Source organism: Pan troglodytes, chromosome X (genome assembly GCF_028858775.2).
Source record: "Pan troglodytes isolate AG18354 chromosome X, NHGRI_mPanTro3-v2.0_pri, whole genome shotgun sequence".
Taxonomy (NCBI): domain Eukaryota; kingdom Metazoa; phylum Chordata; class Mammalia; order Primates; family Hominidae; genus Pan; species Pan troglodytes.
In genome coordinates this window covers 128141464-128159823 of record NC_072421.2, presented here as the reverse complement: position 1 = coordinate 128159823, position 18360 = coordinate 128141464, and the positions used below count along the sequence as shown (strand labels likewise).

The 18360-nt window shown below is 40.7% G+C and overlaps 1 protein-coding gene across 18 annotated transcripts in view; it reads left to right on the top strand.

Moving 5' to 3' along the window:
- Nucleotides 1-18360, top strand: part of ENOX2 (ecto-NOX disulfide-thiol exchanger 2) — a 277671-nt gene that overhangs the window by 202214 nt on the left and 57097 nt on the right. For 15 of the 18 annotated variants that reach the window (XM_016943964.3, XM_016943962.3, XM_063804882.1 and 12 more), the window contains one exon: nt 10366-10521. The exons of the other annotated variants lie outside the window; for them this stretch is intronic. In XM_016943964.3, the coding sequence (XP_016799453.1) occupies nt 10366-10521 (156 nt within the window). The remainder of the gene's footprint in view (nt 1-10365; nt 10522-18360) is intronic. 18 annotated transcript variants of the gene reach the window in all.

Sequence of the window (18360 nt, the reverse complement as noted above, 5' to 3'; positions counted from 1 at the left end):
ACCTCTAATCTATACTGTCATGGATGCTGAGTCTCTTGGACACACACTTGTCATGAAGGCAATGTCTGGCATAATTATTATATTCATTGAGTAGGGAGTAGAAACAGGCTATCTCTGAGGTTTGGTGTGGAGTTCCCTTTCAACTAACATGGTGTTTTGTACAGCTGTGGTTCAATAAAGTTAATCCATAATGATGGCAGATCAGGAGGTCCCCTCTGGCTGGCAGCTGTCTTTCCTGCAAGAGTATTTGCTTTGAGAAGCTGGTCAAATAAGACTAATGTTAGTGGAACCCAGTAGAGTCAGGCCCTCTGGTTAAAGAACATTGTTCTGCCCCAGTCATTCCAGATGAGTCCAAGGATGGACCCATTAAGGGATACTTGCTGAATACTACCTGCTGCTTCCTTTATTTTCCCCTCAATTAAAATATCCTTAGCAGCCAAGTGTGGAGCCTGTGAAGTCCAAAAAGAGAAGAGTCCCTCATTATGATGTCCCCACTGTATTGACTGTGTCTGCTCCATAATGAAAGATATTGGAAAATATGGACTCATGGACCTTATTTCCAGAGAAAAGCCCTGCTCATTCTTAAGGAGGCAGTTCTCACTGGATCCAACAGACCAACTCTGATGGGAACAGAAAGAAAGAAGGAGTTTGTATGATACATGACAGACCACTGTTCTGCAAGCTCCTCAGGAAGGCCTGGACTTCGGTTTGTATTATTTTTAATATCTGCCACAAATAGAGTATGCTTTTAGTGGCAAAAAAGTTGCAATCCTGAGAAAGGAGAGCACTGTTCATCATCATGGTATATATTTTACCAAGAGCCAATAATACGTAAACATTATATATACCAGATAAAATTAATGTCTCTTCAAAACAAACCTGAATTCTACCTACTGATGGTACTCTCAAGATTCACCATGGAGCATATCTACACCTGGAGATACTCATTTAAGTCTCCTCCATGCCACCACGCTCCTGTACTAACACAACAGCTGGCAGTTAGCTGTTGTGTCAGGTCATCCTTTAAAAAAAAAAAGACCGAGGCGTCATCATTTGGTTTGGACATAATTGGGACCCTACTTTTATGAATATGAATGAGTTCTGTATTGTATAGCTGAAAAGGTTAAAAATGTTGTAGTTATTTATCTTGATATTACAGAAGTACTTTACTTCAACAAAAATGTATGAGTTTATATGATCTATGTATTGTCATATTTTTATTTGGGAACAAGCACATCATGATTTTGACTTGATTACTGGCAACAACAAGATTAACTGGGCCACAGAAGGACAAACAGGAGATGGTCAACATAATAGAGACTGTGTATTGAGGTCCCCGCAAAGAACGAGGTCCTATCTCCCAGGGAAGACACCAAGAAATACAGATAGTGAGGCGCTCGACATCACAGTCTGTGTAGGTAAATGCTGTGGAGCTGTTTTCTCTTGGAAACATTTTAAACTATTTAAAGCCTTTGGAAGAGTACATGAAGCTCAAGGGCTAGAGGATCTTTGAGATAAGAATTTCATGACGTTAACTGGCTGGAATAAGTAAATGCACAGTGATAGGAAAAATCATTTAAAAAGAAAAGGAAAAGACTCCCCATGGAAACTATTAGGAGAAAGAACTGAGTCAAACTATTTGCTTATTCATTCATTCATACAAGAAATATTCACTGAAGCCTGCCGGTATGAAGGTACTGTGAGAAGCCCCGCGGACAGAGCAATGAACAAGAAAGACAAAGTTTCCTACCCTCATAGTGACTCCAATACTTTTAGAACTTTCGCATTCTCTCCCTAATCCAACATGTTCTCGAATATGAGCTGGCTGTTCACTGACAACAGCTCAAAGGCCTTCCTTTCATTTTGTTCATTTGTTCTGTTATTTATCCATCCATTCATTGAAAATCTATTGAGCTAGATATAGGGGATTCCAATATGGGCATGGCACAATCCTTGCCTTCAAGCTCAAGTTGCAGTGGCAGAGGCAACAAAGTAAATACCACTACACCATCATGTTGCAAGTGTCATAATAGAAACTTGTACATAAGTATTGTTTTAGCCCAGGTGTGGTGAGGGGAAATGCTAGGTAGATGGCAGTGGTCAGAGAAGGTTCACAAAAGAGGTAATGTTTGAGCTAGGTGTCCAGGTATATATAGGAGTATGTCAGGAGGATGAAAGAACTAAGAACAGTGTAGGCAGAGGAAACAGTGCATCAATGATTGGAAGGTATGCAAGGGTATACAGTATGGAGACAGTGGTTAACTATTGAGTTACATCACCTCATTCAGCAAAGACTTTGAGGCAGCTTATAAGAAAGATTACAGTATATGAAAAAATACAATAATTTATAAAAAAATAAAATAAATCAGCATCTGGGAAAATATAAATGAGAATAGAAGACAAAGACCAGGTAGGGAAGTTAATTAAAATTCAGGTGTGTAGGTCATAGGATTCCCACCTGATTTCTGAAGTTGAGCTGCCCCTGTGACAAAGCAGCCAAAACAAAAAAGGGAAACCTGATCAGTTATATAATTTGCATTTTCCATGAAGAAAAAATATACCAGTCCTCAAGGGAAGTGAAGCTTTTAATGGCCCTTAATAATGTGTGTGTGTGTGTGTGACATTCTAGTTCTGAAAGAAATTTTTCACAGGAAGTTTCATATATAGGGGAGCACGCTAAGTGAAATGGTTGAGTGATCTCAAAAGCCCAAACACTGGTGTGTAGGCCAGGACCCGTTTATGGCAAAATGTAAAAACTAAAAATGTAGTAAATTTGTCATGAAGCTAAATTTGCTCAATTGAAAGGACTGCCCTTTATTCTGAGGTGATAGACTTCCTATATTTTTTATTTTAAAATCTTCTTTTAGTTTCTTTGTTATTTTTTCCCCACTTATTTTCTTGTCAAATTAAGAGGCTGGTGACCTTAAATATGCGTATAATTTTATTCATTTCCAAAATCCAGAAATCTGGGAACCACAGATGTAGTGGGAAATGTCCTCACTAATGCCCCTCCAAAGGTGAATACCTTTGGAGGGCATGACTCTGGACCTGTCAAATGTTCTAAAAAGGCAAGAACACAGTGTAAATGAATAAAAAGGAGTTGAGGGAAGATGGGCTACAGAGGGAGATTTTGCAAAACTTTGCACTAAAGGAATAAAGCTCCACTGGTGGAAATTTGGGATCAAAGTTGAGATATGTTTGGGAGGACCTTTGTGAACTGAAATTGTGCCACATAACCCACCAATCCCAGTTTGCCAGATTGTTTGCTGTTGTACATGAGCCAGGCCCTGTCTCACCTTTCCAGCTGAGCTGAAACAAGTGTTTAGATGATCTTTTGGGGAAACGGGACAGATGTAGGTAGAATTTGAGAGTCATTGTAAAAAAATTTGGGAACTTGTGCCTCCAAGAGGGCTGGTGAGAAGTCCAGAATCATCTTACAGCTCAGCCAGGCTGTCCTTGGAAATCTGTGTTCTCTCTTCAGATTAGAAGAGAGATATAAGGTTGAGTAGGTAGATATTAATCTGACAAAGACTGCCTAAAAAGTCTTTTAAAGAAACTATGTAGAAAGGAGGCAGGACTGTAATGGGTTAAAATTTCCCAGTACACAGGCATAATTCTTAATTTTCCAATGAATTTTGTAGGAACTGTAAAGAAATAACAATAATGTCTCAGAAATATGTAGCTCAGTTGAAATCATAACTTTCTATAAAATAGCTGAATTATGCATATATAATTAGATCCTATTTGAAATAGTTATTTTGGAATAATCTGTGGTTGCATTTCAGTGGTTTTACTGTGAGTAAAAACTACCTCCTGGGGCTCAGGGGTCTCTGGAACACCTAAAAGATTGGAAATGCTTTTATTGGGCCAGGGGAGCTTGGATGGGGATAAGTCGTTAAGTGCAGGCAAAGCCTTTCTGAGAGTGTAAAGGGGCTTCCAGTAAGAACCAGGGTCCAGTTCTGAAAATTGTAAGCAAGATAGTCAATGTATGTCACTTCCTACCTTTGCCTACCTCCAATTGATACATGGCCACAATTTCAATTTCTTTTGTGGCACCAAATTGCAACAATGAATTTTAAAAAGAGGCCCCAAAACACTGTGACAATGCATGTGTCAAATATCTCAATAGGAACTTCTGGGTTTAGAGATAAGCAACCCCAGGATAGCCTCCTGGATAGGAAGGTGTTTGAAGGCCACGTACAAGGTTGAGTAGGTAGATACTGATCTGACAAAGAGCATCTGTCTTTCTCTATGAAACTGTGGACTTTGTGGGAAGCAGTGTAGACTAATGGTTAGGAGCACGTTTAGTGAGAGCTACTTACTGTGTATCCTTACTGTGTTATCTCTTTCAGCTTCAGTTTCCTCATCTGTAAAATAGGGAATATTATTTCCCATCCCTTAGGATTGTTGTGAAGATTAAGTCAGATGCAGTGTATAAAACCTGGAAATTCATAAGTAGCCAATTAATGAGTAGCTAGTATTCCTCTCCCCTACCACAAAGGTAAAAGTTGGCATTTTACAGCAAGAAGATAGCCTGAGATCAGGAGTTCGAGACCAGCCTGGCCAACATGGTAAAACCCCATCTCTACTAAAAATACAAAAATTAGCTGGGCATATTGGCGCGTGCTTGTAATCCCAGCTACTAGGGAGGCTGAGGCAGGAGAATCGCTTGAACCTGGGAGGCAGAGGTTGCAGTGAGCTGAGATCATGCCATTGCCCTCCAGCTTGGATGATAAGAGCGAGACTCCATCTCAAAAAAAAAAAAAAAAAAAAAAAAAAGAAAAGAAAAGCCAGCATGAACGGGCCTGCCAAAAACTATTAGGACTGAACCATAAAATAGGCACGTGTGATGTCTTTGTCAGACATCAGATGTAGAACACCTCTGAGGTTTCTACGGTTTGGTAGACAACTGTTATCTTAGTACACCTAGTAGAACGTCAGTCATCTGACATTGTTCCAACTGAACAATGGTCCTTCCATATAGCAACAGTGTAGTGGCATCAGTTGCCCAAGACAGTGGCTCTGTGCCCTGCAGGATCCCAAAGCGCCTTTTCAAAAATCTGAGAAAAATCATGATCAGTCTAGTTTGGCTGTTTAGTGTACTTTCTATTTTCATTCCTTGAAAATTGTTAACTCTATTAACCAATCACACTCCACTGCAGCCATGCTGGATATTCTCCTTATCTATTGCTATATAACAAACTACCTTAGAAGTTAGTGACTTAAAACACAATCATTTTATTATATTTTAAGATTTTTCTGGTGAGGAATTTGGGTAGGACTGAGATGGGCAATTTTTCTGTTCTATATGATATCAACTGGGATACCTCAGTTGTGGCAGGCTGATTTCAAGACTTCACTCATATGCATGGCATCTTGGTAAGGACAGATACAAGACTGGGCTCAGCTGGATCCATCTTCTGTCATTTGCTCTAAGTCTCTCTCCACATGGTCTCTCTAGCAGGGTAGTCAGCCTTCCATGAGGATGAAAAGCTCCTGTATCACACATTTCTAGAGACAAAAGGTAGAAATTGCATCTCTCTTAATGCCTGGGCCTGAAAAAGGGCACAGTATCCCTTCTGCCATATTCTGTTGGTTAAAGCAGTTCTAGAGCCCATCCAGATTCAAAGGGATAGGGGCATAGACCCTTACCTTGATGGAAGGAGAATCAAAGAATTTATATCCAACTTTAATCCACCATATTGGGGGAAGAAGAATTGTATGTAAACATTTTGTTGCTCATATGCCTTATTTTTTCAACATATTTGCTTCACTTTATATATGCAATCATATTAATTCATTGAAACCATTGTCATACTACATTGAGAGGCAGTGTAGTGGTTAAGGGCATTAGAATTAGACCAAGTTGGATTTGAATTCTAGGTCTGCCTCTTACTGGCTGTATAAACTTGAGCACGTAACTAAACCCCCCTTGAACCTCAACTTCTTTATCCATAAAATGAAGGATAACAATATCCAAGCTCACAGGTCTATTAGAATGTGATTATATAAAATGCTTAGCACTGAACCTAAAACATTTTAAGCACTTAATAAACAGTTATGGTGGTTCACTGATGGTACAGCATTGTAACTGTTTGTGTGGTTGTTTCCAAACTAGAGTATAAGGCCAAGGATTTTTGTCTTATTCATTTCTGCAGCCCCAACACCTGACGTAGGACCTGTCATCAAAATATTGAATGAATAGATATAGGGATAACTGGGTAGCTGCACAGAAATGACATTTGCCTCCATTGTAATTCCTTGGCTCAGATGTGTACAGAGAATGGACAATAATCACTCTGCCAAGGTTGAGTAAGTGCAAGTTGCTAGGTAGCAGGAAGGCTCAAAGCTACATGGAAACATTACTTGAAATCACATGGTAGAGTTGCAAGTCTGAGGAGCAAGCTGGCCCCAGCTAACAGACAGCATTTGCAGAATTTCCAGTGGGCTGGGACTTTGGGAAGTACATGAATCAGAAGAGGGAATACGGGCTGGGCCTGGTGGCTCATGCTGTAATCCCCACACTTTGGGAGGCCAAGGCAGGTGGATCACTTGAGGTCAGAAGTTTGAGACCAGCCTGACCAACATGGTGAAACCGCTTCTCTAGTAAAAATACAAAAAAAAAAAAAAAAATAGCCAGGTACGGTAGCGCATGCCTGTAATCCCAGCTACTAGGGAGGCTGAGGCAGGAGAATTGCTTGAACCCGGGAGGCGGAGGTTGCAATGAGCTGAGATCGCACCACTCCACTCCAGCCTGGGCAACAGAGCGGGACTCCGTCTCAAAAAAAAAAAAAAAAAGAGAGAGAGATAATACAAATCAACATGTCATGGCTCTTTCAGCAATGGCCATGCCAATAGTCAAGAAGGCAGTGGGGAAATGGTGTTAGAAGAGACGGTAAAAGCAAAATAGAACAGGATATTTATTGCGAAAAGGACTTTGGAGGAGTATCTTGGCCTTTTCCATAACTCTTTTATATGATTTCAAATCTTTGAAACTTTGAATTCCTAATATAAGTGGCAATGGTACATACTTGGTAGTACTCCACAAGCCAGGCCAGGGGCCTGGAAAAGGGAGAGAATTTCTCTGGTGTTCTATTCCCAGTGTGTTTTAAATTGCTGGAATTCTTTGATTTTTCAGGTTCTGCAATATATGTATAAAGCCCATGACTTCAAATGGTTTTCTTGGTTGACATTGGAAATCCACATTCACTTTGGTGCTTAATGGTTAAAGATAAACAAAAGAAATAATCAACGTGATAGAAGCCTTTGAAATGTCATGTACAACCTGCCCTCTAGGAAGCCCTTATGGGCAGTGTAGCCTATGGAACTCCTGGCATATTGAACAAAAGGAAGAGGGGGAGTTTATCTACTCTGGCTTTAGCCATATGCAATGAATACGTTTGCTTTTAAATGAATTTATAAAATATTAATGTAATTATACGAAACAGCAGAGTGGTAAGTACATCAGTCAGGAGTTATATTTATCCTGTATATTTGTTTTTTGTTTGTCTCCATTTATTAGTAGACAGTAAATGGAGACAGACATTTCCTTCTCAGCCAAAGTGGCAGAACTTGTTTAATGAGCTGATGTTTCTGTAATCTGTGGTAAGGTAGAGTTGTGAGTGACAGAGCTATATGAATAACAAGGAGGCAGGCAGAACAACAGAAGGAAGACAAACATTTCAGTAGAAGAGGAAAAATAGATGGGATTGTTTTGTTGGCACACAATCTAATCTGATCTTTTCCTAACGAAAAATAACAGTTTGTAAATGGGTAAGATAATGTTAATAATTTCTCCAAAATCTTCTGCATGAGGAATCAAATTTTCCGAAGACATAAATGGCATTCTTAACCATAGTGCTCTTATTTTACAGCATAGGAAGACAGGGTATCGGAAGCCTTAAGTTCTCTAAGATCAAACGGGAAACCTAGACACCACCCCCAACACTTGCATAGAGCCTGACATATAGGAAGCCTATCACAGATGTTTGTGAATGTGTGAATGAATGCCTCAATTAGTGAATTTATCAGTGTGAGTTTTCACATTTTAAATGGAAGGAAGGAAACTTACCTATCAGTACTATCTCTCACGCCAGAGGTCTTCATATCTGTTCTGTGCTTTCGTCCTTTGAGCTAAATGCCATTATTTACCCCCACTTTTACCAAAAAGGAAATAGAGGCACACAGATATTAACCCCCCACTTTTACCAAAAAGGAAATGGAGGCACACAGATATTAAGAAACTTTCTTCAACGTCACATAACTACTATATGGAGGAGAGTAGAGTATAGATATGAGAGCCATGGGTGGGAGGGAGGGAAGGGGAGAGTACGTGTGTGTATGTGTGTGTGTGTGTGTGTGTGTGTGTACATGCAAGTTGAGTGAGATGACATTTGAGGGCTAAAAGTAAATATTTTCATAAAAATAAAACTTCCTCTTGGGAGAATTTTTTTCTTCCCAAACATTTTCAGTGTCTTGACATCACAGGATAAAAAGGCATGTGAGAGGCTGGGTAGTGCCCTAGCTTGCTTGGGCTGCCTTTGTAACAGGGGATGTCCATGTGCCATCTGCCTGCCCAGCTCCAGATCTCCCTCTTATTGTGCCTGTCAGACCTGAGGTTCTGCTTCTGTGGGAATCCTGGGTTTTTCCTGCTGTTTAGGTTGACCTCATCCAGCATCTTAGAGACAAAGAGCCACCCAGGGGACTTCAGGGCCACTTTAAGGACATGTGTACAGGCATTGCTCTTCTGGCCTGTGTGGTGAACATGGTGAAGTCTTTGGGAGTAAGTCCTGCTACTGCTGCTGCAACTGCCTCTGCATTACCAGAACCCCTCAGGCTGCAGTACTTTCTTTCTTTGCAGTCCACTTTCTTTCTTTGCAGTCTGCAGGTTCTATAGCGAAGGCAGAAGTGGGAGGCAGAGAAACAAAGAAGTAAAGTGCACTCCCTTCTCTCAAATAAATTCCATTTTGACCTAGAGACAAGATTTAAACAATGAAATCAATACCGGCCTTAGATCCAGGCAAGTGGGGCTCCTCTTCAGGGACCCCTGTGCTTTGGAATGCCTACCTGGATAATTTCTAAGTCCCCTTCCAGAGCCAAGCACTGGCCAGGCAGGCAGTATCATCAGGGCAGCTGTCCTGGGTCCAGAGCAGCTCCTCCTTGTATTCTGGTTGTAAGAAGTACCTTTCTTGAAATTTTCTAAGTTCCCCTCCAGTGTCTGGGACTGACTGTGACTGGCATTATCATCTGAGAAGCCCCAATCTTAAACAGGACACATATGTACCTGAGTCCCCATTTCTCCCCTTTGCGATACTATCCAATCCTCTAACCTGTATGTGCAGTGAACTAGATGCCCCAAGAAGCTTCAGGACTCATGGAATCCTCCCCAAAGTCTTGGTTCCAGGAGAGTGGCCTGGCAAGGAAACCACTCCAGCTGGCTGGTGTGGTATTTCTTTCATGGTATCGCGTGAGATTGTGCCACGAAAATGCTGCCAGTACTGATTCGCAGTGAAACAAACCATGTACGTAGATAGGCCCCACAAAAAATACTTGTTTGGGTGCCCCCACACATGCTAGAGGCATCCCTGAATTAAACAAAGAATAATGCAAAATAAAAAAAAATCAGTGGTAACAGGTATAGAACCTATAGCTTTTAGAGGCAAAGTCAAGAATGAACCAGAATTATCTGGAAAAGCCTCTTCAAGGAAGGTGACACTTAAGCCAGGCCTTGAAGCATGGGGAGAATTTGCGGAGGCTCAAATAATTCCAGGCAGAAAGAAAAACATGAACAAAGGCACAGAGAATAGTTATTTATCAAACCTATGCTCAGCATATTAGATTCATCATTTTGTTTACTCCTCACAGCTTCCTGTAACGTAGGTGATATTAACCCTATTTTGCAGATGAGGAAATGGAAGTTCATCCTTCTAAGCAAATGGTAGACCTAAAACCCAGGTCTGCTTGATCCCCAAAACTCTGTGCTCTTAATATCATGCTGTACCGTACAAAGAAAACATGTACAAGGGACAGTAAAAAGCCTTCTCGGAATGGAGCAGAGAGTGTGTGTTGGAAACTAGGAGAGGCAAGATCAATAGACAAGGCATGGCCATCCTATGAAAGACCTTGGATGCCACAATGAGATGCAGAGACTTAAATAAGCCCTGGTCAAACCAAACAGCCCCATCCTGAAAGGAAAATGCACAACTATAAGATAATATTTAAGACCTGGGAATACTAAGTACCATGCTTGTTAAATATTTTGCCTCTGTCTTAGAAAGGCCTTTGATTTGAAGCTTACAAAGTAACATTCTATCTCCACTTAACTTTGCCTGGTGTCATTTATTGTTCTCTCTTCTCCTTTTTTAGACTTTGATCCTGCTCTTGGAATGATGACTGGAATTCCACCAATAACTCCAATGATGCCTGGTTTGGGAATAGTACCTCCACCAATTCCTCCAGATATGCCAGTAGTAAAAGAGATCATACACTGTAAAAGCTGCACACTCTTCCCTCCAAATCCAAGTAATATTCTGCTTTTTTCTCCACACAAGACACAATATTTTAGTGTACAAGAAAGCTTTCTTCTTTTTCAAAAGACTACCCAAGGGCTTCATAGATGTTTGTACGAAAGCTTCACCTAGAGAACAGAAGACAGGAAAATTTTCTCTTGCTAGGCAGGGTTGAATTTTATGCACACAACAGTAGACTTTTGTGTGCAGGTTGCAGTACAAATGATACATGTTTCTAATGCCATCTGGTAAGGAATTCAAGTGTGTTAGTAAAGAAGGAAGCATACAGATTGCTCAACACCATCATCTGCAGTCTTTTCTTTTCATAACTGCCACATGTGCTGATGGTGGCAGAGACAGAGTGTGGTCTGAAGCACATGAGAATATACATTTGGTGCTAAGAATCTTCCACTGCTAGCAACTATTCATACATCACTCGAACCACTGCTATTCAACCGATGGGTTGTAATATACAGTGAGGCATGGCTCAACATATTGGAAGGGCAAAGAGGAATATTGAGACTAAGTCACACTACTCTTAGCCACCAGTCAATGCAGTTCATGTGGAAGTAATCTAGAGATCCATTTTGTCAGTAATGAGGAGGCTTCTCCTTAGATTCACTTTAAAACATGTGTAAAGATAGGGTGGCCATATTTTACTTAAAATGTCCCACTAATAATAATTGACTAAAACTTTTTTTCCAGATGCACTTGGGGTTTTATATACATTCAGTGATTAGAAGCTGATTCTGCATGTGCCCCAAGCCTCATTAATGATTTTTCCATAGTTCTAGTCATACTGGGTGGCATACCAAGGGAACCACCACTACAGTACAAAGATTAGAGCTGTTCGTTAAGAGATACATTCAGTGGTTTAGGGCATAGATCAAATGACCTTGCCTTATCAGGATAAATATGAATCTTTGACATGTGACTTCAGACAAATATTTCATCTCCTACCTTTAATAGGAATCAGTTAATCATGGCCCAAGCCCTGGCAGGGACCCAGATTTTACTTAGTATGGTCTGCTCATAACTGAGAGGATTTTATAATCAATCAGGTTGGTTGGATAGATCATCTTGGCCTCTTTTGCTAGAAAAAAAAAACAGATCTTTATGCTTTCTTCTGGTTTTTGAACGTGGTTGTCAACAGGATACATCCTTCCAGACCAATAAGAAATCTAGGAGGCCAGCATCTCAGAGGACTGTATTGAGAGAAGAGCTAGTATGTCACAAGGAGAATTAGGGAATGGAGAATAAGATGGCCCTTGCAGGCCTTACTTGCCAGCTCAAATGGCCATTCCTGGATTTGTGTTTAGTGCCTAAGTGAATGAGCAGCACCATTTTATCTGTCTCTTACTCTTAGTTCCACTGTCCCTACAAGTGGGCAATGGCCTTTTTTACCTTTCAGCATGTTGCTTTCAGATTAGAGAAAGTTGTATTCCTGATAGTACCTTTTCTACACAAAAAGCCATGAACTTAGGCACTGCCAGTGTTAAAACCTCCTGCTTATGAAAGGGTAGAATCCCGCTGATTAATCATTCATTTATCGCATAATCAGCCTGCAGCAGGCTTTCATTGTCTCAAATACATCTAAGCTAACAGGATGGCTCACAACCTGTAATGTCCAGGTTGGGTGCAGTAGTTTACTTTACAGGATGTTCAGTTTCTAAATTTCTAAAGTACAGATGCCTTCTTTATGACACATAGACCATATTGTTGAGCAGTCTTCAAATGAATCTAGAAATATATAGCTTAAGAAGGCTCTAACTTTTGATAGCCTCTAGTAAAAGAAACGGACTGACATCTCTCAAATACATTTTTATATTTCCCCACCTGCAGCCATGCCTCTACAGTTCTGAGTTGGAAGAACCTCTCACAGAGTGAGAGGGCAACATATCTCCCCCATGGCTCCGTCTTTTAGTTCTTCATCCTTGTATTGAGAATGCTTACGGGGCAACTAGCACCAGTAAATTGGTGGCTTCTGGGAAGGAACCTGGCCTTGGAATTGAATTCAAACATAAAACTCTTGACACAGCTTAAAGTAAACTGGTGTTCTGTTTGCTTTTTAGAACTTGAGTTTTGTTCAAAGTGGGCTTGGATTACTTGGGTGGAGAAAACACTAATAGAAGTGCTTCTCTTAGTTCTCTGCTGAAAGCATGGCAAAAGTGACATTGTTGTTGGTGGCCCCAAGACATTGCTTTGTGAAGGTGAGATGGGAAGAGCAGGGTAGGAAAGGAAGAACAGGGATTTGGTGTGACTGAACCCTTTATCATCTCAGCCCACCAACCCTGCCTGATCAGGCCTTGATTATTGTATTAGTCTGTTCTCACATTGCTATAAAGAAACACCTGAGACTGGGTCATTTTTAAAGAAAAGAGGTTGAATTGGCTTATGGTTCTGCAGGCTGTACAGGAAGCATAGTGGCTTCTGCTTCTGGGGAGGCCTCAGGAAGCTTCCAATCATGGCGGAAGGCAAAGATGGAGCGAGGTGTCTCGTGTGGCAGGAGCAGGAACAAGAGAGTGGGAATGAGGTGCTCCTGACTTTCAAACAACCATATCTCGCGGTAACTCACTCACTATCACAAGAGCAGCACCAAAAGGATGGTGCTAAATCATTCATGAGAAATCCACCCCCTGATCCAATCACCTCCCATCAGGCCCCACCTCTAACATGGGGTATTACAATTCTACATGAGAATTGGGCAGGAACACAGGGCCGAACCATATCAATTATAAACCCCACTCCTTACTCCTGCCTGCCTCTGGTATATTCTCTTACACTCAATGGCCTCTGAAATTCCTCTCAGCAATAAGGTCCTGTGATTCAGGGACTCATACGGTCTGCTTCTAATTCTTGTTGCTTTATTAGAAAGTATCTTTACCATCCATTCCCTCCCCTGTGTCCCACCTGACATTTCATCCAAGTGCTTGTCACATATATAGAACCATAAAATTGTCCTGTGGCTCCCACTGCCCACAGATTCATAGTCCAACTCCTGACCTCAAAAACCTTTTACTTGTCTGCTTCATATGACTGTCTTCAATCCATCACTTCTACTTGCCACATACCTGCCATTTAGTCAGGTTCAACTACTTCCTGACCTCATACTCCTCACACTCTCCTCCAGCCCAACTTCAAGCATACCCCTTTCTGGTTCACTTCCACATGGAAGGTATCGGAACTAAATCTGTAGTGAATCACTCTAAGGCATTTTCACTTAAATAGTGAATGCCAAATCTAATGGATTTCTTTCCCTCACACAGTACGTTTAATCTGTGAGAAAATTATGTCAGTCTACCTAACAACATATGTCTGTAATCCTTCCATATTCACAATAACCACTGCTATGATTTAGTTTGTATCTGCCATGATTCATTTTCTAAATTATTGTAATAGCCTTCTAATTAGTCTTCCTTCTTCACCCTTGCCCCCTACAGTCTATTCTGAACAGAACAGACAGAGTGATCCTTTTAAAACCTAAGTCTGATCATGTAATTCCTCTACTCAGAACCCTTGAATGGCTCCCCATTTCACTCACAATAGAGACCAAAGTCCTTTTAATTGCCTAGAAGGTCAGATATGATCTGTTCCTCCCCTCCATTGTCTCTTTGACTTCATCTCCTACTCTCCTCCCCATCTCTTCCTCTGTTCCGGTCACACTGACCTTCGTGCTGTTCCATGAACACACCAGCCACTCTCCCATCATAGGGCCTTTGCGCTAGCTCTTCCACCTAGCTAGAACGCTTTCCCTCTAAATATCTGCGTGGCTAACTCTCTCACTTCTTTCAAGTCTTTGCTCAAATGTCACTTTCTCAGTGACCCTGATAACCTATTTAAAAATTATCTCTCTGCCACAGTCCCAATCCTATTTACCTTCTCTATTTTTTATAAAACATGTTTCTTTTTTTTGAGACAGGGTCTCGCTCTGTTGCCCAGGCCAGAGTGCAGTGGTGTGATCTTGGCTCACTGCAGCCTCCACCTCCTGGGCTCAAGTGATCCTCCTGCCTCAGCCTCTCGAGTAGCTGGGACTGCAGGCATGCCCCATCATGCCCAACTAATTTTTGTATTGTTTTTAAAGACAGGATTTCGCCATGTTGCCCATACTGGAGTTATTACCTTTTAACCAACTATATAATTTGTAGAATATAAACCCCACGAAGGCAGAATTTTTGTCTTTTTTGTCTCCTGATGTATCACCAGCACTTAGAAAAGTGTCTTACTTATAGTAGGTGTTCAATAAATATTTGTTGAATGATGGTGGGAGGGAGGATTGGATGGATGATGACAGAAGGAGGGGTCAGAGGTCTAGAAAGCAAAGCAAGAGAGTATGAGGTAATTACTACTACATGCTAATGACTTCCAAATCTATATTTTTAGTCTATATCTCTTCTAAGCTTCAGATACATGTAGCCAACTGCCTACTAGACTTTTCTGGGTGTGTCTACATCAAATGTACAAAAAATGGTATTATAGTATAGAGGACAGACTACCAGTTTATAAATCAAGACAACTGTGTTCTATTCCCAAGTCTGTCACTAACTAGCTGTGGGATCTGGGGATAGTCATATAACCTCCTTGGTCTCAACCTCCTTGTCTGTAAAGCAAAAATATTGTGTTAGATTAGCCTAGATACCTCTAATGCTTCATCCAGCTCTAAAGTTATGATTCTCTACATTAAAAATGTAGCTACCACAATAATTATTTACATAGGCAAAAGCCCTTTAAAATGCATTAGGAAAAGCAAGGGCTGGTTGGCAGGTAGCATGTAGAGCTTTGTACCTTCTCTGGAGCAGGCACTATAGCATAATGGGTAAGTTTTCAAGCTCAGAAGTGACACAGGCCAGCCTGGTTTCATATCCCAGCTCTCCACCACTAAATAGCCATAAGATCTCTGATAAGGATCTTAACTTCTCTGTTGTAGACTAGGCAAAATCAGACCTGGTCTAAAAAGTCAATGGATCAAACTAGACTGGAGCAGACCAAGTACCAGTCTCCTAAAGATAAATGGTGAGTGAGTACCCCATTGTTGCAGAAGCAACATCCTCTGATTTCCAGGAAACTGAGATACAACAAGAAAAAAATAAGTGCCCTGGAACACACTTTTTTTTTTTTTCACAGAGTGTCTATCAGAGATTTACTGAATTCCCAATTAGCAGTTCTTAGTGGTGAAAAAAAAGGGTAATACGATTCTCTCCAGAAAATTTGATTTTGCCAAGATTTTTCACTTCAGTGATTAGACCTTCTATGGAGAGGTTACATTTTGAGTCTACTGGGAAATAACAGTGAACAGGGAATAAGTAATGGAATATCATCTGCTATCCGTCTCCAGGAACATGGGAAAATACCCAGGAGCCAGAAAAAGAGCAAGAACAATGTTTTCATTTTACCATATCAAAATGGGAAGACTCTCAGGGCTGAATGCTATAAAGAGAGTTAGAGAAATTGAGCATTAATTAAAATTCCCCAGCCTTCTAATTTTTCCAATCAGGTGGGATTACATTAAGATACATTTAACCCCTGCTGATTGTCCAGGGGACCTTCAATCTTGAGCTGTCTAATAAAATCGACTTAAAGACTTTGCAGTATATAAATCCTGGCAAACCAGCTGAGTGATCTGTGATGCTCCTTTGAAAAGCAAGATTCAAGTGGCTTATCGGTTCTCTATACTGCTTCCTGCCTCACTTCTCAAAGATCAGCAATGACTCAGATTGCCCCAACATAGCTCCCCAGAGTAGATGCTTGGGTATAATTAGAATTGCTAAAAGCTCCTCCTTTTCCATTACCAGAGATTAGAGTTCTTTTTATTCCCAGTTATCTTGAATCTTTATACATGGAACTTTTCTTTGTCTCCATCCTGAGTGGTGATTGGGGTGCTATAGAGCTTAGCACATTACCTGATTAATAGGTGGGCTTTGAATTTGCTCTCCTATGGGTTATCATTGCTGTGCCCTGATCACTGTATTTCAGTGGGATTAGAAAATCAGGCCCAGACGACAAAGTGCTTTGAGCTGTTAATTAAGGAACGGGTACTATCCATTAAGGAAGATAGTATAGCCCATTGCCCTGCTTGGTGGCATACCCCTAAATCTCAGCAAATGCTATTAAAGAGGCTTTCTACATTTACCCAAGGAAAATAAATAAATCCTCAGCATTCTTGACATTACTCTTAGTGGCTTTTATGCCCTTTTACTTAGAAGACAGTCACCACAGAAGAATCACAGCACCTAAATAGGGTGATGACTTCATCACAGAATTTTTTTTTTTTTTTTTGAGACGGAGTCTCACTCTGTCACCCAGGCTGGAGTGCAGTGGCAAGATCTCAGCTCACTGCAAGCTCCGCCTCCCAGGTTCAGGCCATTCTTCTGCCTCAGCCTCCTAATTAGCTGGGATTACAGGCACGTGCCACCATGCCCAGCTAATTTTTTGTATTTTTAGTAGAGACGGGGTTTCACCGTGTTAGCCAAGATGGTCTCCATCTCCTGACCTCGTGATCCGCCCACCTTGGCCTCCCAAAGAATTTTTAAATCCCACAAATGTAGCCAGGGGACGGAGCCTTTGCCTTTTCAGTGTTACATGTAACTGCCACAGTAACCACATGCTTTTTAGAGTCTCTCAGTGGACCTAAAGGTAGACTAAAGGAAACTCAAATGGTATAAAAGTGATTACTAACTTCACAAAAGGATTCTTTGCCACCTAATTCTCCTAAATAGTAAACTTAGGAAGCCTTTTTGATTCTGAAACAGGATTGTATTCTAAAGTCTCTAATTTTAAAACATGGTTCTAACTATATGGATACTCTTGGAAATTCTTTACCTTATATAGTCGGTGGGGGGGGGGGTTGTGTTCCATGGTCAAAGCCATATGTGTCTTCATAGCTGTAGATTTCTCTATCCATATGAGTGGTTCCTTCTCAAACCCAGCCTTGTCTAAAGATCTGTGTGACACTAAGATCTGGAAGTTTAGAAGTTCAGGTCTTAGCTACCACTCTACTCCAGACTTCTGGTAGGACTTTAGAAAGTCCCAGGTTGGGAATTAAGAAACCTGGATTCTATAATAGTAAATAATAATAACGCTACAATGACTGCTATTTATTGGGAACCGGCCAAGTGCTAGGCATTGAGCCACATGCAATATAGACAGTATATTATCAGTTATCCTACAATAACCCTTGTAAGGTGGGAACAGCATCCCTGTTTTAAAGATGAAGGAAGAAGTTTTCAGGGGTTATATAATTTTCCCAAGGTTATACAGTCAGTTATGAAGTTAAGATTTACATTTAGGTTTACCTGCTCCAAGTTCATGTTCCTTCTCTCTAATGTGGTGACCTGGAATGAGACATTTAACCTCACTAAGCTTTTTCCTCTGTAATATCAGAGATTTAGACTAAGTCAATAGTTTTCAACCTTAACTACACATTACAACTGCCTGAGAAGCTTAAAAAGCAACAAAAAAACAAAACAAAAAAACGAATGCACAGGCTGCACCCCAGACTAATTAAATAAATCAGACCCACTGGGGTGGGACCCAGGCATTATTTGTTTAACTTCCAAATTGATTCAAATGTGCCACCAGAGTTAAGAATCACTGGAAGTGTGATGGCTAGAATCCCTTCCAGTTCTTAAAAACTCAAAAGCATAAGTCTCAAACAATTCTAGACCTCATCTTCTCTATTTTGGCCCAAACTACAACCTCTTCAGTGCCTGTGACTAAGATATTTCAGATTCCTGCTCACTAGGTTATTTTCCCTTTCCCTCTAATCCTTTCATATGGAACAAAAAACCAGTACAGTGAGGTCTTGAAATTACAGACTTGTAAAAATTAACAGAAAGTTTGTAAGTTCCCTGAATCC